Source organism: Musca vetustissima, unplaced genomic scaffold (genome assembly GCF_032173495.1).
Source record: "Musca vetustissima isolate MV318-11 ecotype Yass unplaced genomic scaffold, APGP_CSIRO_Mvet_v1 utg4395, whole genome shotgun sequence".
Lineage (NCBI taxonomy): Eukaryota > Metazoa > Arthropoda > Insecta > Diptera > Muscidae > Musca > Musca vetustissima.
In genome coordinates, this window is record NW_026885219.1 from 623,617 (window position 1) to 651,254 (window position 27,638).

General features: G+C 34.6%; 2 protein-coding genes across 2 annotated transcripts; one reads left to right on the forward strand and one right to left on the reverse strand.

Annotated features, from left to right (window-relative positions):
- The first annotated feature begins 449 nt into the window (after positions 1–449).
- LOC133332350 (dynein axonemal assembly factor 1 homolog) lies at positions 450–15,091 on the forward strand. The gene is made up of 12 exons (XM_061540749.1): positions 450–540; positions 3,200–5,023; positions 8,736–8,856; positions 8,927–9,062; positions 9,124–9,253; positions 9,314–9,508; positions 9,706–9,771; positions 10,105–10,749; positions 13,243–13,396; positions 13,445–13,532; positions 13,893–14,523; positions 14,594–15,091. The coding sequence occupies exons 1-12, from the start codon at positions 450–452 to the stop codon at positions 15,067–15,069; spliced, it is 4,557 nt and encodes a 1,518-aa protein (XP_061396733.1). The 3' UTR covers positions 15,070–15,091.
- A 607-nt stretch (positions 15,092–15,698) lies between these two features.
- LOC133332364 (transmembrane protein 138) lies at positions 15,699–23,414 on the reverse strand. The gene is made up of 4 exons (XM_061540765.1): positions 23,281–23,414; positions 23,137–23,209; positions 22,905–23,076; positions 15,699–15,814 (listed from the first exon to the last, which is right to left on the reverse strand). The coding sequence occupies exons 1-4, from the start codon at positions 23,412–23,414 to the stop codon at positions 15,705–15,707; spliced, it is 489 nt and encodes a 162-aa protein (XP_061396749.1). The 3' UTR covers positions 15,699–15,704.
- Positions 23,415–27,638: the final 4,224 nt, after the last annotated feature.

Below are 27,638 nucleotides of genomic sequence, written 5' to 3' on the forward strand. Positions count from 1 at the left end.
ATATTTTTGTATACTAGATAAAATATATATTTTTAATAATTTTTCAATGGTTGTTTTTTTTTGCAGCTACATTTTATACGTGTGTTAAGAGGTTGATGGCCATTTCTATGGAATACGCGCCCGCACTACCCCTCTAATATCGCGTTATTTTGGATTCTATTGTTTTGTTTGCCATTCACAAGCGTCATGATCGGATCACTTTCATGTCGTTGTTGTTGATCACAGAGACATAATATCAACTCTATAGAAAATAACCCACAAAATCCACTGCAATCAAATTTATATTTTCTGCTTGACATTTTGCATAACTTTTTTATTTTGTTTAATACTTTGTCAAATGATTTAGTCATAAACACAAACACACAGATATATGTACATTGCTTTCAACGACAACAATTGGCTCCGTCTTCTGGTATATATGAAGAATACAACAAATTACACATGAAAATATGGATCCCCAGAAAATTTCTGAATTGGCTAAACTCTTAAGGAATAATGGCGACAAAATCTTAAGTTGTGAATCTACATTAACATTATCAGGTAATTTTAATTTATAAAAATTAAAACTGAAATTTGAGTCCATAACATGTTCTCTTTTGGTTTACATTTTGTTGGTGTATGTTCGTGTGTCACTCAACCAATAATATTATGATCATAGAATTAATTTTCTTATCATCATTTAGTTTACATTCAATTGACTGGATTGTGAAAATGGAACTAGGCATTTTGTTTGTTTATTTGTATAAATGTCTTGGTATTTATTGGGATGCTATTTTGTGTATATTGAGATTCTAAATTCGAACAACAATCGAATGAGTAACAGGTGTACATATGTACATATAAATAAATGTGTAAACAAAACATTTACAATTAACCAACAAAAAGATATGGGAACAAATGCTAATTTGTTAGTATTACAATATAGGGAACGACCAAGGTCCGAGGAGTAGTTAAATACTGAAGATAAATTTCTGTAATTACTTATAATTTTACTTTAAAGTTTTTGTAAGGTAATTCAGAGTAGTTCTTATTCAAATTATTTTTATCTATTACTTTTAATGAATATTATGGAGCTTGAACATATGTTACATGAACAGAAATACTATTGTTTAAAATTTATATTTTTAATTTGGTCTAAGTTTATTTTATAGTATACTGGTCATATAAGGCTTTTTTGGCTTGGCTTTGAAATGAATAAATTAATAATAATATGAATGGTGTCTTTTCGCTTGGGACCTTTCTCAGACGTTTGACTAGGGTCATTTCGGATTTGAGCTACTGAGAGCTACTGTTGAGGATTGAACCCATTTAAGGATTATCGGTTTGAATGCCACATGCATTTGTTAGCGGTCCAAATGCCATGTGAATTACAGTGGTGCGTCATAAGTGAATGGGGAGAGCTATATGTTAAAAATTTCAAACCTTACGCTCGCCACTGCTACAATTACATTGTTAAATACAACAGCCCTTCTGTCATCCTCTTTGTCCACAGAAGTGGATTTTTTAAATATAATTTTTCAAAGACTATCAAAACCCGAAGAGTGGATATTTTAAAAATTTTTCGAAGACTAGGGATTAATATTTTAAGATTATTTTTTCGAAGGCTATCAAAATCCTAGACCTGCATTTTTAAGATGAATGATGTTTGATGGACAAAAGACATTACGTCTCTGTGAAGAGACACCATTATGTAACAAAGCAAATAAATATAAACATAGAAAAGATTGGTACACTTATAGATAGTTTTTCAAAAGAAAGTGAGATTAAAAAAGCTAAGCGAGAGTCTTGGATATGTTTTAGTGCATTGACAAAGGGAGTTTATGAAGCGGCAAGGTTTCCAAAAATAATATCGAAGGTCTCAAAATCCATCAGTAGCATTAAAAAAATTATGGCTCGTTTACTCATTTTGCAGGGAGCAGAGATTGGGTACGGATTAGCAAGGCCTAAGAATCTATTCAAAACTTGTATAGGCGATTAACACATTTCAACCCTACAAATCTCCTGGACCTCATGTAATTATCGAAATACTACATACCGATTAGTCTTTCTTCCTTTCTCTTGAAAACAATAGAAAGGTTATTAGATCTTGATATCAGGAAATAACTGAAATCAAATAAAATCAGCAAATCAAAGCACACCTACATCAAAGGCAACTCTGTAGACACTGCTTTACATCTAATTGGATATATTGAAAGTAATTTAGAGAACTCAAACTTCACGTTGGTGGCTTTCTCATTAAAACGGAAATATCATAGTAGATTGGGGGCTGAAAAGCAGGATAATCAATGCATACATTGGGGTAGTTCTGGAACCATCTTTGGATGCCAAATAACTCGGCACCGTACTGGTCCACCGTTTATCATAAAAAAGTACCGTGGTGGAGCGTACAAAGAAATGTCTAATAGCCCTGTACTCTTTCAACACCTATGGACTTTCGTCAGGAGGCACTTAGGAAGAGAACGCTGTTGTCCAAAATAAGTAGTGTGCAAAGATCGGCAGCCATCCTTATATCCGTAGCTCCTAGAAGCACTCCTCTGAGCGCGATAATAAATCTCCAGCTACTGGATTTTTTAACTGGTTTTCTGGCAACCAGAAGTGCTTTTACGATGAAGGATATTGGGCATGGCGAACTTCACACTACGGACACGCAATTGTCCTGAATTTAATTCGAAATTATGAATTCTATCACAATAGAAATTCAAATGACTATATTTCCCTATACCAAGCAGAGAGTCCTGCATGGATGAGTTTCCTCCTCTCGATAGTCTGTCAATATATACGGTTCAAAGATAGAAGGAAGCCCAGAGGCGGGAGTTTTCTGTGAAGAATTTTCAATTAAGAACTCATACAAACTAAATAATAATTGTTGCGTTTTTCAATCAGAGACTTAGCAATCATTACAGCACCGGAATCAATCAAAGAACTGTTTACTAGTGACTCGGTATCGGTGACTATATTTGTTGATAGTCATGAAGCTCTTATAGCAATCAGGTGTGATTTAGTCCCTCTTGGACATGAATCATTTCTAGAAGTTGTTACTGTTGTCAGCACATAATTTTTCGGTTCAATTGTTGAGTTTTTAGTATATCCATAGCAATTTTTTCGTATCGGTTGGAATTTTTCTCTTTCCTTGCAGATTTTGTTTCCTTCCGATTTTGATTATATTTTTAAAACATTTTTGTCTTTTCTTTTTTTATAGGTTCCCTTTTACGTGCCCTCAATGATGCCTTTACTCTCATTGCCGATTCCCTGGAAGTCGGTGAAGTTCAAAATTTTCAAGTTCTCAAACCGATGAATTCAAAACCTCCCGTCTTTCGTGATCTCCAGTTGATACATGATTTTGTACAAAAAACCGCACTACTATGTCTGGTACATTATCCGGGTGATGAGTATTATGGCAAAATCGATATATCAAAATTCTGTGCCCTCAAGCGATTGGAAGTGCAGAAGATCGATATAAAACAATTGGCTGGTATCCAACGTCTGCGTGCCCAGCTGGAACATTTGATATGTATTAAAAGTATTAAGACCGTCGATGATATTATTACCCATTGTGGTGGTGATAATTCCAATGGTTTTGTATGGAATGAATTGAAAAGTGCCGATTTTAGTTATAACAACTTACAATGTGTGGACACATCGTTAGAGTTTGCTCAATATTTACAGCATCTAAATTTAAGGCATAATAAACTGCAGTCGGTGAAGGCCATTAAATGGCTACCGCACTTGAAAACTTTGGATTTAAGTTTTAATCGTCTCACGCAAATACCCCAGTTTCATATGGACGCCTGTAAACGTTTGCAATCGCTGAATATGAGCAATAATCTATTGGAAGATTTAATGGGTATTGTGAAGTTGGATGCCCTGACAGATTTAGATTTGTCGGATAACTTCCTGCTCGACCACACCTATCTGTTGCCATTAAGTGCTTTGATAACATTGAAATTTCTTAATCTCTTTGGCAATCCATTGCACTGTCATCCCAAACATCGTTTGGCCACCTGCCAGTATTTGCACAAGAATTGTTCAACAGTGAAATTTGTATTGGATTTTGAAACTCTCTCAAAAAGTGAGAAAGCCCTTACGGGTACTCACCAGCTACGGCAGGTGGGTGCTTTGAATCGTTATACCATGCGTTCATCATCGAGCTCAATATCAAGTGCACACACTCCCATACGTAGCTCAAATACACCAGCCTCTAGTGTGGGTTCATTAGTTTCCTTCAAGCTAACAACCGACAATTCTTCAGAATCCGAAGCCAACTGTAATGAAGTTCTTGTTGCTGCTAAACAAAAGAAAAAGTCTTCCAAAACAAGATGTGTTGAAATTGAAGATTTCTCACATGAATCCCAAAATAATGATGCCGCCGAGGATGCAATGCAAAGTTCAGTGATTAGTTTGGGTAAGAACAGCAAAACAATTATCCCCGAAGAGACCTGTAAGGAGCACTTGGAAACAAAACGGCAAATTGTAGAGCTAAGAGAAAAATATGGCAATGAATGGTTGCATTCGGGTAATGCAGAAATAATGAATAATTCCTCAACCAGCCAAATAATTGATATTGATATGGAGCGGCAAAAATCACGTGAAATGTTTCAGGAATATATAAAAGATGTTACGGGAGATTTTGCGGCGACAACAAATAATTTACAAGTTCCCACAACAACAACAATGACCTCAACGCCCACCAACAACACCTTGGACAATACAATGGCCCAACTGACGTTATCCCCCATTAAACCGCAGTCGGAAACAAGTGATTCATCGCTTTATAAAAGTTTAGATCAAACTCAAACATTGATCAATGACAATAATAATGGGGATGGTGATAAAAATGCTGAACAGACCTTATATAAATCATTAGATGAAAGTAAAAATGGTCGAAATCCCTTTGAAGATTCAGATAATGAAAACACAATTGCCGAAGGGAAAACAAATGATGATAAAGGAGTTGATAATGTGGAAGAAGATGATCATTTGAAATATGTCTATTCACGAATGGATAATGATGATATGGAACAATGTAAGTATTGTTATTAAACTTTTAAATTTGTCCATATACATTTTAGGAAAAAAGAAAGTGAAATTGGGGAGATTATGATCTGCATCTAAATATGTATTAGTTGATTAAAAAAAAACCAAAGGTGTATTAAGTGACACCTCAACATCGAGGAAGTTCTTCGGCGAGAGAATTCAGGCCAGATAACTTTTGAGATTCTGAAACCATGCTCTCTCGACCATCTGTTACCGACTACCTCGTCGTAGAACAAGCGGAGTTTGCCAATGAAATAGCCAATGGGTGGCTGCATAGATCTCTCAATCGGAAAATTGGACGATTGTGAGCCCCCTCGAGCAAGCTCATCGGCTATATCGTTCACTTCTATGCCACTATGTCCAGGAACCCAACGTAAGATAACTATCCGTCGTGTACAAATATATACAACAAAAACCACCACGACAGATGAGTTTACGACCCGAGTCTCACTCGACCAACGTCTGTCAATGCGATTACCGACAAAGAATTCTTTCAAATTAAGGGGAACCTCAAATTTATTCGGAAGTTATCAAGGAACTATTCGAAAAGAATTACGAGAGATTTATTGATTTAAAGGAATCCGACGTCGGGTGTAAAGATGGTTCATGTTAACCTTCCAACGAAGGACCTTCGAAGTCGGCCCTTGAATGATGCACCATCTACCATTGCATAGGAAGGTTTGAAAACACGCGTTTTTCCATTGTAGAAAATTGCGGATGCGTCTTTTTTGAACACCTGTTTCTATATGAAGTAGTTGCCAGATCGAAACAAAATTGAACATGTGTTCATAACAGATTTATACCGCGCTTTTTGTGCCAGGCTAAGAACTTTCCGAACTGCCCTCGTATTGTCAGACGCACACAAAAAAATTTCGTTGGCAGAATTTTTAGCTGTAGAATGGCTTGTGACTTTTTGTTTCGTATCTCTAGGTTATCCATTGTTCCGTACCGGCAATATTTGTTTTTTTTTATACCCTTCACCACACTGTGGTACAGGGTATTATGTCTTTGTGCATATGTTTGTAACAGGCAAAAATAATCGAGATAGACCCATGGTTCCTTTTGAGAATATGCATAGAATCACTTTCTGAGTCGATTTATGCATGTCCGTCCGTCCGTCCGTCCGTCTGTCCGTCTGTCTGTCCATGTTAAATTGTAAACAAAGTACAGGTCGCATTTATGATCCGAATTGGATGAAATTTGGCACAAGTCACTTATTTGGCCCAAGGACGAACCCTATTGAAATTGGGAAAAATCGGTTCAGATTTAGATATAGCTCCCATATATATATTTAACCGATTTAATGTAAACGGTCCCTATATATCTTTCGATTTGCACGAAACTTGGTACAGCCTAATCATTTAGGTCTAGAATGATGTCTGCCAAGTTTCGTGAAAATCGGTCCAGATTTAGATATAGCTCCCATATATAGTTTCGTCCGATTTCATGTAAATGGTGCACCAAAGTCCCTATATATCATTCGATTTGCACGAAATTTGGCATAACGTAATGAATTAAGCCTAGAGTGATGTCTGCCAAGTTTCGAGAAAATCGGTTCAGATTTAGATATAGCTCCCATATATAGTTTCGTCCGATTTCATGTAAATTGTGCCCCAAAGTCCCTATATATCTTTCGATTTGCACGAAATTTGGCATAACGTAATGAATTAAGCCTAGAGTGATGTCTGCCAAGTTTCGAGAAAATCGGTTCAGATTTAGATATAGCTCCCATATATAGTTTCGTCCGATTTCATGTAAATGGTGCCCCAAAGTCCCTATATATCTTTCGATTTGCACGAAATTTGGCATAACGTACTGAATTGACCCTAGAATGATGTCTGCCAAGTTTCGTGAAAATCGGTCGTGATTTAGATATAGCTTCCATATATAGTTTCTCCCGATTTTAGGTAAATGGTGCACCAAAGTCCCTATATATCCTTCGATTTGCACGAAATTTGGCATAACGTACTGAAGTGAGCCTAGAGTGATGTCTGCCAAGTTTCAAGAAAATCGGTCCAGATTTCTATATAGCTCCCATATATACTTTCGTCCGATTTCATGTAAATGGTGCGCCAAAGTCCCTATATATCTTTCGATTTGCACGAAATTTGGCATAACGTACTGAATTGAGCCTAGAATGATGTCTGCCAAGTTTTGATAAAATCGGTTCAGATTTAGATATACCTCCCATATATAGTTTCGTCCGATTTCATTTAAATGGTGCCCCAAAGTCCCTATATATCTTTCGATTTGCACGAAATTTGGCATAACGTACTGAATTGAGCCTAGAGTAATGTCTGCAAAGTTTTGATAAAATCGGTTCAGTAGGTCTATTCTGTAACTTTTAACAACATTCGATATTGTTTAATTTTCTTTTGTTATTGTAAAAACAACAAAACAAACAAATGAAATTGTTGTAAAATAAACAATGTCGAATATTGTTAAAAAGTTACAGAATAGGCTTACAGATTTAGATATACCTCCCATATATAGTTTCGTCCGATTTCATTTAAATGGTGCCCCAAAGTCCCTATATATCTTTCGATTTGCACGAAATCGTTCTGAATTAAGCGTAGAGTGATGTCTTCCAAGTTCCGAGAAAATCGGTCCAGATTTAGATATAGCTTCCATATATAGTTTCGTCCGATTTCATGTAAATGATGCACCAAAGTCCCTATATATCTTTCGATTTGCACGACATTTGGCATAACGTACTGAATTGAGCCTAGAATGATGTCTGCCAAGTTTCGTGAAAATCTGTCCTGATTTAGATATAGCTCCCATATATAGTTTCGCCCGATTTTAGGTAAATGGTGCACCAAAGTCCCTATATATCCTTCGATTTGCACGAAATTTGGCATAACGTACTGAATTGAGCCTAGAGTGATGTCTGTCTTGTTTCGTGAAAATCGGTCCAGATTTAGATAGAGCTTCCTTTTATTATAGATTGATTTTAAGTAATTGATGCACCAAGGAACCAATAGGCTGATAGGAACAAAACTTTCTGAAATTAGTATAACCTAACCTGTGACAAGTTTGTTTGAAATCGCCTAATATTTCGATAGAGCTTCCATATATATTTTCGCCCGATTTCAAGTAAATTGGGCATCAAACTCCTCATGTTAGTCAGATTGAAATCAAATTTTGTACAACTTACAAAATTGAGCATAGAATTACGTAGTTGCGTTTTGTAGAAGTACAGACATAGCCCAACGGATGACCTATTTATATTTGTTTGAAGTCGATTTACATACTTTATGGATAGATTTAGGTAGATTCACATTTAGATAAATATCACATATTTTATTTCATCCAATTTCATCTTAATAGTCCTGTTTAATATACCCATAGTGGTGAAGGGTATCATATAGTCGGCCCCGTCCGACTTTACTACTTTCCTTACTGGTTTTATCTGGTTATCTGTCATTCAGTTTTATCCTCTAGGCCAAAACTGAATTAGTTAATTCTCAAATTGGTTACACAATTTCATCTGATCTATGTGGAAATATTCTATTTCCACCATTTATTTGGAAATTGTCCATCCATGCTGAAGATAAATAGTTTAACTCCTTTCGGATGAGGTTGAGTATCCATGGGAAGACCCCACTAAGTTAAATTGATTTTTCATGGATATGAAAATCTCATTCCAGAAGATTTTGATATTGGCTAACTATTTTTTATTTTCCTAATTATTTTTTCAGTTTCCGAACGTGAAGATGATGAAGAAACCTACATCGTCTATGATACAAACAATCGCAATGAGGCCATATTTTTAACTAAATCATCGAACTTCTTAAGAGAACGGGATCCTTTAACAGAAAAGTAAGTAATACCATATAATTGATTATAACAATTATTTTATTATTATTAATTTTATATTTATACTCTACAGAACGAAAACCAAATGGAGTTTAAAAATTCTCGAATCATGTGATCGCCTGAAATCCAATACAATACGTTTAAATTTCGATACCGTCAAGGTGGATAAACAAGAACGTATTTACACGGTGGAAGAGGATTTGTGTCAGGTAAAAAAAATTGTTTTTTTTTCATTTTTTAAGCTCAAATTTAATTTTTGTTTATTTCTAGGAACTGGAGAAAAAACTACGCGACATCTTATCCCAGCGGGATTTAAGTGAAATGAATCAAACCATATACCGTTGTGTAAATTGTAGTTGTCAATTTTCACAAGAAATTAAAAATAAAATAAAAAATATAGGTAGGTATTTTTTGTAATTTAAAAAATAAAAAAAATATTGAACTTTATTTTCTTCAACAGAAATTCGCTGTCCTGATTGCAAATCATGTTTTGTTGCCGAAATCCATGTTATACCCAAATCATTGGAAAAATCCAATATTTTAATGGACAAACTATCGCCTGCCTCAATTGTGGAAGAACTACCCACAAGTATTGTACCCCTTAATGTGCAAGATGTTGCCAATATAGAGGTGGCCGATGATACAAATAGTATTGGTATGTTGGAAGTGTAAAATAGATAAAATTGATTAATTTTTAATATGGAGCATGTTTTTTATAATTTTTTTCTTAAACTAACTGAATATTCTTTATCTCTTGTATGCTGTTTTTTTGTTTTTGTATTCTTTGGTACTTATTTTTTTCTTTTTTCATTTTGTTTATTTTCTTAACAAAACTCAAAATGGTGATCTAAGGTAAAGGCAAAACCAGGCTTTCAACTAATTCACTGCAAGCAACAACACTGAAACAACTTCTAAAAAGTTAATATCACTTTTATTTCTATATAATGCAAAAATAATAACAAAACGAAACCAACAAAAAAGAAGCATTGGCTTGGCATAAAAATTTGTCATTGGCAAAAATTTCTGGATCATGCTTTCGAAGTGCTTATTTGCTTACTTTGTTATTACTAACAACAAACCAATGTTTCTTTTTTTATAGTACCCAAAATGATAAGTCAATACCTTAACAGAAAATACAAATTGGGAAAGGAAAAAAATATGTTAAAAATTAAATAACGGGTTGACTTGTCATTTACCACTATAATATATACAACAAATCACTTTCATTTCCCTCTTTCATTGTTCTACCAGGTTCTGCCACATCACTCAACGAATCATCATGCTCGAAAATTACCACCACCAATTCGGAAAGCTCTTTCAATTCCAATCAATCGTTGGTGGGCAGTAGTAACACAGATCGTGATTTAGATTTTAAAACAAATGGTGAAAGTGACATTGATATTATCTCAAATCCCAGTCAATCGAGTATTGAAGTTTTAGATCAATTTTCAAGTCGTAAAACATCCGAAGAACGGCGTATTTCACACATACCCAATCTGGAGACCATTGATGATCAAAGTTATACGCAGACATTTTTGGAACGTGAATTCGATAATATGATTAATTATGCCCGGCGGGATAAACCTGAAGAATATCCAGTTGAAACAATGACAGCTACCAAAGAAGAAGAAAAACAACAAGAAAATCCGAGCGAAGAAGAAAAAGAAAATATTAAAACGAAAAAAACCTCAACATCAACATTAATACAACAAAATCTAACCGAAAGTAGTTCTTCCGGTTCGGTAACCGATAGCATATGTACAGCTTATGAACAGCAAGGGAAATCAGCGGAATTATCAAATCAATTTTTACAACAGGAGGTGAAAGAGAATAGCTCAAATATTGCCGACACCAAAAAGGAGGAGAGCAATAATGGTGGACTATCGATGTTTGGTGGTATGTATAATTCCATCTTTGATGGAAACCGTATATTATATTATATCCATATGTCTATCATCATCACCTTAAGGATACGCCGGACTCTACTGTGAAATTAATGGTTAGCGAGGTAAGAAATTCCGCAGTCAATAGGCTGTAGTAAAAATATTGGGACTGAGAATTGTAAAACCCTTTTGATATTCGGGTAGGAGAAAGGAATTTTAGAGATATCATCACAGCTATTTTTCTGGTGGGCGAATACCCGGGATTGCAACGGTATTGGCAAGGGATAGACTGCCTCAGTTCAACAGACATATCCATCGTGTTTTCGCGTCTTACGAATGAAGTAGCTTGGTAGAACTTCATTTCATTGGGGCCAACGCAATGAATTCAGATCCCCTAAATATTCCATTTTGTTTAAATATGCGATTCAAAGTTTGACTTTTAAGGCTATATTTTATAATGGCGGACGTTGATGTCTCAAGGCCACACACACCATCAGAAATAGTTTTTTTCTATCGCATTGTTACGGGCCATGTGCACATAATTCGGTGAGGTAAGTGTATGGTGTGTAGTGTGGTGAATGGGGTTCAATGGAAAAGTGTTGTTGGGTGGGCCAGTGCGGGGTCAAGACACCAAGATCCCCATGTATGAATGTTCCCAGATGGTAGTAGAGTGCAGGAAGTTGAAATATTCACCTCAATTCAATGTTTGTGTGAATGGTAGGTGTTTAAATGGGGAATATGAAATTACCAGCTGAGATCAGGGTGTTGGTCCAAGACGAGGCTGCAACTGTCCAAAGGACACGGCAGAACAAGTAAAAACTATGGTACACAGTGAGGTTTCTGAGGTCAAACACATGACAGACAATTGTTCGTAAACAGACGACAGACTCGACGAACCAAAGTGTAACTGTTTCAAATACTACCCCAATCCTGAAGTTAGTTTAGATACAGCAACAGCACAAGTGAAGGATATATTACACAATAAAGTTGCTGGGGTCAAAAATATGATAGATATGCTTGCAAAAGAAAAGAAAGAATTATCCGAGGTTGTCCGTCCGAAATCCATCGAAAAAAGAAGTGAACATTTATGAATGCTCACTCTATCATCCAATATCCAAGTTTAAACCAAACGCCTTCTACTACTCGTATATTAGCACCTGCTGTTAATAATATTGAGCCGTTAAAAATAAGGGTGGATAAATTAGGTCTGAATTTTAGCGGATCCCAGGGACCTCAGGAAAAATGATCTTAGTTACCGTCTAGAATGACGCGAGAACAATACTATATTCCATGGGCAGAAGTTTTAAGAGGTTTTTTTTATTTTTGGTGTCTGGCAAAGCTCGAGAGTGGTATTGGCTATATCGTCGAAATAGCATAATCACTGATTGGGAAACTCTGAAACATGTCCTAATCTGCCAATATCAAACCCCTCAATCAAAATTTGATATGTTGAGAGAATTGTTAGAAAGAAAGCAGCGACATAATGAAGCTGTCAACAATTACTTTCATGAGATGGGAATATTACGTTCGCGCCTGATGCAACCTATAGAAGAATGCGAAATGATAAAAATCTTAAAAGGAAATATTCGCCATAATATAAAACGCCATATTTATCAAATGGTGGAAGTATTGCGTATAGAGTGTATCGAAGCAGAGCGAAATTTTCCTAGGCGTGACGTGAGAGCTATGGTAGCGCCCCAAAGACCCATTTGACAAGTAAATGAATTTTATGACTTAGAATCTGAATCCACTGTTGAATAACCGATAAGGAATTTAGAAGGAAATGTTTCCGTGTCCAAAGACAACAACAAAAACTACAATAATATGTTGGAATTGCCGTCAAAACGGCCATGTCTTTATGGACTGTCCGGAAGAATATAGGAAGCTATTTTGTTACAAGTGTGGTAAACCAGACACTATAACCCCATAATGTCCCATATGTCAACAGGAAAACCAGCGGAGGGGTATAGAAATGACAGGGGAGACACGTCATGTAGAGAACCCTGTAACCAACTATAGTTAAGGTTTTAGTTAGCAGTTTAGATTTAATATGGAAGAATCGAAAAGAAAATTATGAAAAGGTTAGGGAAAGAATTTTCAATTCCGATGCCATTACTGTTCCCAAAAAATGTGAAATTAACACTGAAGTCTAAGAAAAGGCGGCAAGAAAAACGTCATTTGGTGAGCGCTATTTCGAAAGTGTCACAAACGAAAGGTGATCCACGAGTTTTTACACAAATTGATATTCATGGAAAAACAATTGGCGGTCTTTTGGACACAGGGGCATCAGTGAGCCACCTAAGCAAAAACTGTAGGGAGTTCATTGAGGAATTTGAAATCCCGAGTAGGGTTACCACCGCTAGCGGAAACCGATGTCAAATTCTGGGGAAAATAAAAGTAGCGGTGAAATACCAAAATGAAGAAAAATATATGATTTTATTTTTATGTCCCGACCTGGAACAGAGACTTTATTTAGGCATTGATTTTTGGCGAGAGTTTCAATTAGCTCCGGAAGTTGTAGGTGTGGCCGATATAAACGTGGAGAAAATCACTGCGGAAATGTCCGAGAAGGGCGATAATAATAAACTCAACCCCCACAAGTTGTCACCGGAACAATCCAAACGTTTAAACGAGGTTGTAGAAAAGCTTATACTTTCGAGGTTTGGGGTGCACAACTCTAGAGAAACACACAATCAAATTGATTGAAGGGGCGGAGCCAAAGATCGTCACTACCAGGTATTTGATTTTGAGACAAATGAATTAGATAGTGAACAATGTAAGGAACTCCGAGATGTGGTGGGGAAAACAAGGAAAGATCGCCAACTTCTTCGTTAATTGTCAGAAGATGATAGGGATTTCTATGTGATTTCTATTTCACTTTCGGATCATAGGGTGATATTTTTTGATCCGAAAATTAACATTTTTTTGATGCCTTCAGTTCCCAAAAGCAGAATCATCCAAATTAGTGAGGTCGATAACCTTCCCTCAGGGGTGCTATAAAAACCTTTAAGATTATATTTTAGTTTGATGTTGAATATGAATTTACTTCAGGTATTAATGACATGGTGATTAGGTGGAGACTACGCTCTATTTCGAAAAAAAATCTAGTAAGATCTTCTTGCTGAACATTTTCTAAATATTTCTTCATTTTTATAGACTCCATATCACTCCATTAAATGTATTTTCATCAAAATAAATACGTCGCAATCTTGCTGTATAAAATTTAAATTTATTTCCATTTCAGCCTTAATGCAATCGACTAGCATCCTAATGAGCAGTTCCAAAAAACTTCTTGATACTGAAAAATTATCAAATATTAAATCGGGAACGGTATTACCGCCATCAACAACAACAACGACATCATCATCTACAACAACTAAAAATACAGCCACAAATTCAAGAGCTTTCAAATTTAATTATACCGATTTCAATGACATCGATCATCGTTTGAAATTATATTTCTATCAAACGAAATTCGAAGATAAAGATGAACATTTTAAATGGATTGTCAGGGGGCGAATATACAATGAAAATTCGAAACAGCTAAATGATGGCTGTGTTGTAATGTCAACGTGTAAGCTGTATTTAATGCAAATCTATGGTGAAGAAAATGATGATGTTGCCAAATGGTTGAGACCAATTGTCACCTGCACCGTAGATCGTTTGGAGAGTATCCAGTTGTTGCCATGGAAAATTGGTTTGGCATTTCGGCTGCGTGATTGGGGTGGATTTTTGTTGCTGTTGCAGGACATCTTGAGAACGGATTCGTTGATGTTGTTCTTTGCAAGTGAGTTCACTTATTTATTAGAGTAAAATTACAATGGATATTAAATTCTGTTTTTATTTTTTTTCTTTAGATAATTCCCTACCCTCCAACTGTGATCTACATTATCAACCCAATGAGCTAATTGTGAAACGCCTGAATACAGCCGTAATGGATGAACAATTAAATATGTGTTCGGTGCTAAATGGCTGTGAAATTACCTGTGAAAATGCTAAACGTAACTTTAGCATTTGTTGTCTTCTAACGACAGATTCTCGTCTATATTTAAGTTCACCCAAAGTTGGTTGGCTATCGGCCTCAGCTGCCGCCAACGTTCAACATGACACTGATGATGATCTTGAATTGTGTGTCACACAATTCATGTCGAATTTGGTTGAGGTGGAACACTGCAGCGATAATGTATTCATCATTAATTTCCTCGATGAAACTCAAGACAAATGTGAACTCTGGAAGTGTACATTTGAGACGGCAGAAAATGCCAATACCTGTCTAAATGCCATAAATCAATCATGGGAAAAACTTTTCGGTGTACCTCTAATAAGTGCATGAGCATGAGAAATAAACAAATAATCAAAATCATTGCTAAATTAAAACTATTATCTATATAATATATACAAAATTTTGACTTTATATATATAGTATACTAAATTGAAATTTATCTAAAAACAATTTCGTATATTCTCCATTTAGTTAAAATTAAAATCTATATACAAAAAAAATAAATTGATTTAGAATAAACGATTTCATTTAAATTTAGTTGTAATATTTACTGAACCCTAACTTTATTGTTACCAATTTTGTAATGTATTCCTTTGGAACATACATACCCCTAACATATCTATCTTACTCTTTATCTTCAATAAACAACATATGGTCAACGTTTTGATGATATATATTTTTAAAGAAACAAATCAAAACTATTGAATATTAAACGACCATATAATTAATTATGTATATCTGCAATATTAGTTTATATATATTATTGCCAAATTTACTTTATTTTTTTTTTTTGTAATGTAAATAATAAATGAAAAGTTAATGAAAAAACATTTAAAGAACACAATTTTGTTTTGTTTTTTTTTATTGTAACAACATAAATATATTTTATTTTTCTTTACAGTTCACACATTGTATTCTATTTTATTACTATATATTTAGATTTTGAATCCTTATAATTTCTTTATTTATTTATCACTTAGCTGTTCGGCAATCCAATCAATATTTTCCTCATAATACCTTGGATCGGATATGGTTAATGCTGTACGTTTGTAGGTATAATAATAGAAAAATGAAACTGAAAAAAGAGAATTAAGAAGAAGATAACATTATTTATTTGAAATAATTTAATTTGAGAAAAGGAGTAACTGTAAATTGAGCAGTAAACTCTAAATCACATAAAGGTGTAATAATAACTGATTGAGATCCTCTAAAAATAGGAGTAACTGCCAATTGAATATATAACCTATTTAATAACCGTTAAGAATTTATGATTACTAAAATCTCTTTCATTTCTAAATGTGATGAAGCGTCATAAACTGGGTGTCCGGTTGTATTATTTACATCGGCATAGGGTTCGAACAAAGGAAGAGGAGAAGTTGATAGAGAACACTATAAGCTACCCAATGCTGGTATGGGCAGTAATAGCTTTCAACCCTACAAATCCGCAAGTCAAGATGGCATAATACTGGCCATGTTGTAGCACGCCGATGATCGAGTATTGATCACTCTGCAGGGTATTTTAAGGGCTTGTCTGCTTTTATCGTACATATGAAGTCTAGTCATATGCTACCTAAGGAATATAGACCAATTAGCCTTTCTTCCATTCAACCTAATACTCTAGAAAGGTTACTAGACTCTGAAATTAGGAATACTATCAACCCCAATAAAATTGGCAAATCCCAGCATGACTACATCAAAGGCAAATCAGTACATACTACTTTAATGAGCTGGTCGGACATATCGAGAAGAATATGGAGACCTCCCACTATCTTTTCTCTCTTCCATTCTCTTTTCAGGTACCAAGGATGATCACAATGGACAAATGTCTCTGAGTGAACGGTTGCAATCAGCCGTACATCCCTTAGTCGAACCTTCGCGACTTTTTTAAATATCTGTGTTTTATTTAAAATTAAAAATTGCGTTCCAGTTGGAAGGCCCTTTATAGCAAGTGGATCCTGGAAGTAGGATTTCCAAAACCATAGAATGGACTCACTACTCCAAAATAGATCATTAAGTATAATTGTAAGGTCAGATCTCTTATAGCATACTTACAATGTTTCGTTGTATGTTAATGATATGAAATAATTTTATACCCTTCACCACACTGTGGTACAGGGTATTCTGTTTTTGTGAATATGTTTGTAACAGATAAAAGGAAACGAGATAGACTACGGTTCCTCTTGAGAATATGCAGAGAATAACATTCTGAGACAATTTATGCATGTCCGTCTTGATCCGTATTGGATGAAATTTGGAACATCTCATTTATTTGGCCCAAGGACGGGTTATTTGGGATGCCATTTTTATTTTGTTTTTGCAAAATAGTCAGACAGAATTCCAGTTTGTTGTTTATATAAAAAATAACTATTTATTAGTATTTATTATGGCATTGTCCGCCGAGGGGTAAAGCAGGGAAGACTATAGTTTCAGATCTCGCCAATGTTTTTTGTTGGGATATTTTTCGCAGATTCTATTTACAGCTTTCATACCCAAATGTCTCTGTAACAAATCGAAGTACTTGCGTTTTCAGCGATACCACCTCAATGAGAAGTTCGTTGCCTGACTTCGTTGTTAACAAGGCATTTGCAGAACAACTGCAAACGTCACTTTGCGACGAATACGCATAACGTTGTTGTAACGTTTACACAATGGGCTGAGGTGACAGACGTTGGCCGAGTAAGACTCGGGTCGTTTCGGATCGTGAACCCCTCTGTCGTGGAATCAACATAACGTTGTTGTTGGCATTGCTAGTTAAATCAATAAGCCAAACAGTTTGACCGCGCCTACGTCTACAACTTCAGTAGTGTTGGCGGGTTATTTGAGATACCATTTGTACTTTGTTTACGATACTTTACCGACAACGTAAGCAGCGTGACCGCTGACATTTTTCGAAAAGTATCACAGAGAGCATAATTTAAAAAAAAAATGTGGCACAAATCTTTTGAAAAGATGGCACACTATTTTGCTACATATTTATATGGAATGTGATGAAATTTTATATGGACGGTACTTACAAATTTTAAAATTGGTCAAAAGCTAAGTCTCTTGGGCACATATTTCAATATTTGAGACGATTTTTAACAAAATCCACATTATTCTCATCCCAAGTCTGTATCCCATGAAAAGTCATTGTAGGCTCTATTCGATACCCATTGAAAAACTTCGCCTCAATTGGGAAAAAAGTCGGGTCTTAGGCGCACCATCTTGTATACTGAAACTATACCCATATTTTAACCGATCCTCAACAATATGGATAGGCTAAACAAAATTTCAAAAAGTGGCATATTTGGTATCCAAATAAAATGTGGCACAAGAGTGGAAAGGCCGAAAAAAGTGTCATAATTGCTTCATATTTGTAAAGAACATAGAGAAGAATCCTTTAGAATTTAAATCATTGAAAAATATTTGTAATTATATTTTTATGGATTCCGCCCTTAGGAACAAACATTTTTAAGGTTTGCCTATAGTCGGCATATGAGTGAATAATAAGCACCTTTTGATCATTTTGGCTCAAAATTGGAAAAAAATGTTAAATAAGTGTTCTAAATAACGATTCATTTATAAAAAATCAGTTTTGAGTGGTTTTACATAATGGAAGACAAGTTTTTAATCATACATTAATTTAACCTCTGAAATGTCATATTTAGCCATGCCGAGAATTGGATAAATGGTTACCGAAGTCGGCACCAAGTTTTATAATTGTAATATTTTAATACATAAAAATTATTTTATAAAAATTTTTTTATATAACACGGATGGAAACGTCCGATAATAATAATTTATTAATGAAAATAGTTGAAAAAATTAATAAATAAATATTTTTTGTTTAAATTAAATACGAAATGCCGACTATTGGAACATGACTTGCCGAAAATTGGAATAAAGTGCCGACTATTGGCACAAATTAATTAAACATATTTTTATTGCATTGGGGAGTAAACAAAATTTGGATACATATGAACCTAAATACAATATAGTTAAAAAAATGCAGTCGGGATGGTGAAATGTTTAAAATTCGAAAATTCTTAAAGTGCCGGATTGTTGGTGCTCTTACCCTATTGGTAGGCTGGATGAGTGAAAATGTGAATTCTATTGTGTCTAAGGTTAACTTTACATTGGGAACCCCCCCCCCCCATTCTCGATTTTATTTTTTCAAGATTTTCAATGGGCTGGTAAATCAATACCAATGCTTGTTAAGGTTTGTAACTTTGCACATATATAATTGAAGATTTAAAAGAGAAGAAAAATAATTTACAAAAAAATTTTGTTATTGTTTTGTTGTTGTTTTTTGTAATTAAAGAAAAGTCCTTATTTTTGATGGCGGGCATGATAACTCCTCACTGGAACATCGGAATCCGAAAATTCCAACGGTGTTAGAAAGAGTACATGTCTGACTCTCGTGTGAACTAGGATTATTGACTTCGCTCTAAAATTAAGAAAATGGTGGCCCTTTGAAAAAATATTTTTGAAAAATCGCGGATTTTTTACCAAAAACCAAGTTAAAAAATAAAAGATCTTCACAAGCATTGGCTTTATCCTAGTTCATTGAGAGCTATACACTCCCAGAGAAACGTTGCAAAATTTGGAACCGATCGGATTATTAGTTTTTGAAAATTATCGTGCCCGCCATTCGCAAAAAAATGTTTAGAGAAAAACGCGTTTAAAGTTTGAGAAGCCCTTCAGCCAAAACTTGATGCTGACACAATAAATCGGATATATCTTCAACAGTTCTTGGGATTTTCACTTGAAATTTTGTAGAGACATTCTTTAATCAGTGTAGATTCGAATTATATCAACAAAAATTTTGACCCCGAGAATGGGGGGGGTCCCCTTAAGAAAGTTATACACATTAAACATTGTTTTGCCACGTCTTATTAAGATATGTCTTGTGCATGCTCTAATAATGCCAATATTTGTATATGACCTTGAAGTCGTCAGTGGTAGTTGTGGTTTTGTGATGCGTAGATTGCGTTTTTTTAAGGGTAATGCGTTATGTGTTTTCTGTACGTTGGCATCAGCATATTTCCTTTCATGTAGAACATTTTCTTGGTACTAGTTTTAAGAATTATGTCAATATACAAAATTTTATTATTTTTATAAGATTTTTAAACATCAATCAACACGCAACACACAAATTATTTTGCCAAAATTAACCTCTATTTTGGAAAGGTCATTTTTGTAAGAATTACTCGAATGTTTAATAATCTACCATCGTATCTTAAGGCGTTCAATTTTTCTCCGTTATATGTCCGATGTCATTATATCTAAATTTTAGTTAATTTTATTTATTTTTTTTTACATAACTGGGGTTACATGAATGGTTTTTAGTTTTCTGGTGTTAGTCGGTTAACTTATAGAAAAAGTTCAATTTCATGTCAATGTTCCTTCGAAAAGCCGACGTCTTTTAGGATACATATGTAGAATATACCCAAAGTGGTTGGCAGAGTCCGACTTTACTACTTTGCTTACTGTTTTTTTTTATACCCTTCACCACAGTGTGGTACAGCTGAGTCGATTTATGCATGTCCGTCTGTCTGTGCGTCCGTCCATGTATTTTTGTTAACAAAGTACAGGTCGCTTTTACGATCCGATTTGCATGAAATTTGGCACAGGTCACTTAATTGGCCCAAGGACGAACCCTATTGAAAATGGGAAAAATCGGTTCAGATTTAGATATAGCTCCCATATATATTTTCGTCCGATTTAAGGTAAATGGTGTACCAAAGTCCCTATATGTTTTTCGATTTGCACGAAATTTTGCATAGAGTACTGAATTAGGTCCAGAATGATGTGTGCCAAGTTTCGAGAAAATTGGGTCAGATTTAGATATAGCTCCCATATATATTTTCGTCCGATCTAAGGTAAATGGCGCTCCAAAGTGCCTATATGTCTTTCGATTTGCACGAAATTTGGCATAGGTTACTGAATTAGGTCCAGAATGATGCGTGCTAAGTTTCGTGAAAATCGGTTCAGATTTAGATATAGCTTCAAAATATATTTTCAACCGATTTAATTTAGATTGCACACAATTTTGTACAATGTACTGTTACTATAACTTTTCGTGTGTCAAGTTATCTTGAAATTGGTTCAGATTTACATATACCTTCTATATATATTTTCGTCCGATTTTAAGTAAATGATACACTAAAGGTCCATACAGACCCATACACGTACAGAAATTAATAAAAATTAATATCTAGCAAGTTTCCTTGAAATCGGTTCAGATTAGCTTCAATATATAGAATATCCCCAAAGTGGTGAAGGGTATCATATAGTCGGCCTAGTCCGACTTTACTAATTTTCTTACTGTTTTTTTTTTTATAATTCTTAAGAAATGATCATGCCAATTGTTCTTACTATTATGTGTCAATTTTATGCTATAACATCTTTCGAGAACGTTGTAAAATTGGCGAGAATGTTGGAATTGGCGAATTTATTGACTTCCACAGTATTTTAGTTTAATAAGTAGAAATATGATTATAAGTCCTTTTACCGGTATATTCTCTGGCAGTAGGCTATATCAGGCCCGTGAACTTGTATTTCATAACGTATATAATATTATTTTTTGTTTTGTGTTATACCACAAATTATTACGAAGTGTATTTTTATACCCTCCACCATATTATGGAGGGTATATTAGTTTTGTTTTTCCGTTTGTAACGCATCGAAATAATCATTTCCGACCCTATAAAGTATATATATTCATGATCAGCGTAAAATTCTATGACGATCTAAGCATGTCCGTCTGTCCGTCTGTCTGTCTGTCTGTTGTAATCACTCTAGCGTCTAAACGAATGGAGATAGAGCGCCAAAATTTTGCATAGAGTCGTCTTTTGTCTGCAGGCAGGTCAAGTTCGAAGATGGGATATATCGGTCCACGTTTATGCATGGCTCCCATATAAGGGTACCCCCCAATTTTCCGTATTTTGGGGTTCTTGAACGCGTTTTTCAACCGAATTCGCTGAAATTTGGTATATTTAGTCGCTAATGGGTTCTTAATTTCTCCACAAAAAATTATTCATATAGGTCCATTTTTTCTGGTAGCCCCCACATAACGGTACCCTCTAATTTTCAGTATTTTGGGGGTTTTGATCGTAGTTTTCAACCGAATTGGCTGTAATTTAGTACTTTGAGTTCTTATTGGGTAGCAAATCTCTCCACTAAAAAATATAAACATAGGTCCATTTTTTCTGGTAGTCCCCATATAAGGGTACCCCCAAATGTCGGTATTTTGGGGTTCTTGAGCGAGTTTTTCAAGCGAATTCGCTGAAATTTGGTACATTTGGTTCTTATTGGGTTCCAAATATCTCCACCAAAAATTATAAATATAGGTCAAATTTTTCTGGTAGTCCCCATATAAGGGTACCCCCCAAATGTCGGTATTTTGGGGTTCTTGAGCGAGTTTTTCAAGCGAATTCGCTGAAATTTTGTATTTTGTAGTCGTATATGGTACAAAATTTCCCTACAAAAAACTAATAATATGCACCCGCTTTTTGGGGTAGTCCCCATGTAACCCCCTTTTTTATATTGAAATAGTTATGCAATTTGTTCTGCGTTTTGGGTTTGGTTCTAAGACTCTGTTGTAATCATATCACCAGCGGAGGATATTGAGATAAAAAACTAGAACGTAAGGTTCCATAATGAGCTATATATGAACTATAACCCGTATTTAGACCTAGCCCCTGTATGGGAGGTACCAGAAGGAGTGGACCGATATTCCCCATCTTCGAACTTGAACTATGTTTGAAAGAAATAATAAGATGGCCAAAGTTTGGATGAAATCAAAATTTTCTGAAACAAATTTGGTCCAAGGAAACATGGGGTCTAGAACCATTTTAACCGTGTCAAAGTGTATACACCCTCATTATCCGTAAAGATGTGGGTATAATTGTCCATTAAAAATTTCTGAAATTTGTTTTATAGTTTACATTTTGGTTTACATAACCGGTTTGTGGAAATTTCGATATAGGTCCACTTTTTGGTAATTTTCCTATATTTTCATTTCAAGTACCTGTCAGTATATCTATGGTGGAGGGTATCCAAAGTTCGGCCCGGCCGAACTTAACGCTTTTTCACTTGTTTTTTTTTTTTTGCTATTCCAATTGGGGGGCTTTTGCAGGTCAAATTTTATATAACACACTTGGTTTTATCAATAAATAGCTTACCTGTTCTTTGAACAAATGATAAAGCCTTCATGGTTGATGACCAATCGGACATGGGATACCACAAGGCATGATAGACGAACCAAAAGTGTTGTGAAACCGACAATAAAAAGTACAATAGAATTGTAAACAAGAAGAATTTACAATTTCGAAGAATGACATGAGTGGCTCCAACCTAGAATTGAAATGCCGAAATAAATAAAATTACAACAATCAACAGCAAAAGATTACATACCTCATAGACACAAGTGGCATGGACAGCAAAGGTAAAGAATAAATATTCGCATATTATAAATAAATCTTTTGTCCTGAAAATATAAAAACAATCAATATAAAATACCTGCCTTAGATTTCCGACGCAAAAACCCTCTTTACTTACACAAACAACAGAATAGTTAATTGCAACTTTTGCGGCAACAACAAATGGGCGAAGGTATTAAAAAATAAGTCAGCTATTAGAAGGGAAAATTGTAAACCCAAAAGGATACGATAACGCGTCAATGTTAATTTCATATTGTTCTGTTTGTCTTTTAATTTAACACAAAATTTAATGAAATTTTATTATTGTCTCGTTTTTGTGTGACGTCAATGTTATGAACAAATATTACCACACACTTGACATTTTATTTACTTGCAAGATTTGTGAAGTGAAGTATGAAAGGGATGTTTTGTTTTTGTCACAAAAAGGATATTTTAAACGCATGCGTATTAGGGGACCCGGATAAGGTAACCACGGTTTAATTTTTTAAAAATGAATACAAAAGAAAAAATTGCTTTGAATTGTGTTCATCATTTCGCAAGTGAAAACCTGTGAGGAATGTTTAAATGTTTATATACGAAAATATATAGAGATTATATCTACATACGAACCTATTTCAATAAAAGTCTAATTACTAGGGACAATTTGGTACGTTGTGCACAATTTCATCGCAATCGGAGAAGTGTTGGCTATTTAGATCTAATCGGATGCAAATATTGGACCCTCTTGTCTGAGCAAAATAGTTCACAACGATCGAATCGCTGTTCTGTCAACATATACAGATGGATCGAAGATAAATGATGTAATTCGAACACTGTGAGGAACCAGATGCAAAAAACACATATGAACTTAACTAATACGGTAGCAAAAATCTTAGCGAAGAACTTAGTAAAATAATACTAAATAATTATAATGAAATTTTAGGATATTTGAAAATGTTTAATTATATGAATAGAATTTTGTTTTAGGCTTACATTTTTAGAATGTAACATATAGATATAACATAGCAGTCATGAAATGGCTGATGAGCTTGCTCAGAGGAGTAATAGTCTTCCGATGTGCAGATTGAGAAGTCTGTTAGAACACCTTACATTGGCAAAATCCGCTTGATCTGCTACAGAATGCCAGGTATTTGATGGTTTGAGGAACTTATGTCAACCTCAAAATGCATCTGTTCCGAGAAGAAAAGCATCACAATAGCTCTGTCTGTTTACTCGATATTTGGTAACAATTGTTACCAAATGTTACTAAATGTTGTCTGTTTACCCAAAAATGCAGTAAAAGAGAGTCAAGTGAGAGAGCAAGTCTGACAGTTCAACAACTACAAATTTACTGGAGTTTACTGAAAGAATTTTATTCAGTAAGATTTTGCATACTCAGCCATTTTATGACCAAACACAAACATTAAGTGTGTCTGGTTACTTTTCCAGTAACATTTATTCAGTAAGTTCTAGTTCAGAGAGTAAGCTTTTCTTACTCTCTTTTGCGATAATACTGAAAAAAGTAAACAGACAACATTTAGTAAGATTTAGCAAATAAACAGCTGATTCAAGAAAACATTTGATTTGCGCCAAAATAAACAACAAAAAAAGGACGAACACAATTATTTGTATTGCATTTAATATTAAAAATAAAATGAATAATAAAAGAAAAATTGATCTGTTATGTTCCCCGGGAACATTTAAACTCCCTGCATCAATATATTGCCCTCTATCTGGAACTTGCCTAAAAATATATAAGGAATTAGTTTGTAATTTAATGAAACTTTGCATTACTTACGAATTTTCTTCCATTTTCTGTAATTAACTTCAAATTGAACTTTGAAAATTAAAAAAAAATGTTTTAAATAATAGGTTCGTTCGTTTACTCAATAATTTGTACGAATTTGTACAAATTATTACAAAATGTTGTTCGTTTACCCAAAATTCCCGTAAAAGAGAGTGAATTGAGAGAGCAGATTTGACAGTTGTGTTACTGAGTATTTGCAAATTCTTACAAGGAAAATTTACTCAGTAAGAATTTTCTTGTACCATCAGCTGATATTTAATCAGCTGTTTTGTTATGTTTTGTAAACAAACAAAAAAATGTTCTCAAGAAAATTGATTGTTTTGTGAATTCGAATCTGTAAACATCAATCAACATCAATATATTTCCATATAAATAGTTAAAACCTACCGGTCACAACCCTTTTAAATGTTTGTGGGGAACAAACAACATCAATTTTCCGCTTGTTATCCATTTTTCTAATAAAAATCCTGTTTTTTAGTTTGCGCCAATTTGTTTGTTGTTTTAATCAGCTGTGTCGAAACAATCTTTTTACTGGATGTTGTTCGTTTACTTTTTGCAGTTTTCTCTCTTGAAAAGGAAAAATTCGTATTTACTCTCTGCAAATTCTTACTGAGTAAATATTACTGAGAAAGTAAACGAACGAACCTAATTTTTGTGTTTGGTCAGAAAACAGCTGATCAGAAAATGGCTGAGTTGCAAAATCTTACTGAATAAAATTCTTTCAGTAAACTCCAGCAACTTTGTTGTTGTTCAACTGTCAAACTTGCTCTCTCACTTGACTCTCTTTTACTGCATTTTTGTGTAAACAGACAACATTTAGTAACATTAGGTAACAATTGTTACCAAATATCGAGTTAACAGACAGAGCTATTATTCAAAACATTTTTTAATTTGCAAAGTTCAATTTTAAGTTAAATTGTATAAAAATTACAGAAAATTCAAAGCTTCATTAAATTAGAAACTAATTCCTTATATATTTTTAGGTAAGTTCCAGATAGAGGGCAATGTATTGATGCAGGAAGCTTAAATGTTCCTGGGGAACATACCAAACCAATTTTTCTTTTATTGTTCATTTTTTTTTTTTAAATATTAAACGGCATATACATTAGAACTTTTGTACCGGGTTAACCTACTTTATGAGGATTTATTTCACATATATGCAAAGTAATTGACAATTGAAACCCACTGGGTTAACGAAATCCGGTTAAATGTAAACGTACTATTAAATGCAATACAAATAATTGTGTTTGTCCTTTGTTTGTTTATTTTGGCGCAAATCAAATGCTTTCTTGAATCAGATGTTTATTTGCTAAATCTTACTAAATGTTGTCTGTTTACTTTTCTCAGTATTATCGCAAAAGAGAGTAAAAAGGGCTTAAACGGCATTTACATTAGAACTTTTTTACCAGGTTAACCTACTTTATGAGGATTTATTTGGCATGTATACAATGGAATTGATAATTGAAACCGACTGGGTTAACGAAATCCGGTATAATGTAAACGTACTATTACTCTCTGGACTAGAACTTACTGAATAAATGTTACTGGAAAAGTAACCAGACAAACCTAATATTGGACTTCTTATACTTCTAGGAATTCTGTGTTCTTAGTGAAGTCCCTTACACTTTTCCATTCACACCCCCCATAGGTCGGTTAGGTCATGGATAGTGTTATTTCCCAAGCATTTGCAGTTTCATAGGAAATGTTCCAGCGTTTCGTTGTCTTCCTCATACGCTCTACACCAGCTGCAGTTATAGAATTAACTTGCTTGTTTACTATCCGTCATTATATGTATTGTATCCTGACAGAGTCCAAACTTAACCAGTTTAAGCATATCCGCATGTAGGACCGTTATCTTATCTTGCATGCGAAGTGAAATTTTTGTTCTCGTCCCAGTTCCGATTTTCTAACTAGCCGGGAGCCATTTGTGTAACAACAGTTGCCAGAGGGCATTTGTGCAAGTGCTCCGACTCAAAACTTCTGATTGAGGATCTGATATCAATTGGGTATATATACAATATAGCTTCTCCGACATCAGTCAATGGATTCTCGAGACAGTCTCTTTCAACGATGGGTTTGGCTCAGCTTCCTCGTTTTAACAGCTGACACAGCCTGCTCTTCGGAAACCTAATCCCCCTCACCGCTTCCGAGAAAATGGAGGTAATTATTTGGATGTTATTATTTCGCTTTTGTTCCTCCGGTTTAGTTTTGACAGTTTTCGCCTCTATGCTCCAGATAATTGATTCATCCTTGTTGTGAGCTTAGCTATATCCGTACTTACTTCCTGTACCATCTTATCATCACACCTCCGGCATTCTTAGATGGTTATGTTTGTCTTACTTTCGTGTTCAGACTCGGTATGTGATTTAGTTTCTAGTTTTAGCTCGCGGCTTTGCCGATATATTTAGCTATACCAAAACGTAAACAGATACATCGGATTATAAATTTTAAAAAAACCTTCGAGTAGTAGCAATGTATGATCAAAGTATACGGACATGTTTAGAAAAGTACCTGCGTATAATGACTATAGGTTAATTGTATAATTGTACCGGGCGATTGTTGTAAACGATAATCTACACCAAATACAAATTTCAGCAATTTTTAATGGAGACTGGTTTTAAATCTGGAGTGATTACAACAGACAGGCGTGAAGAAGAACAAAAATCGTCATAGAATTTTATTCTGCTCCC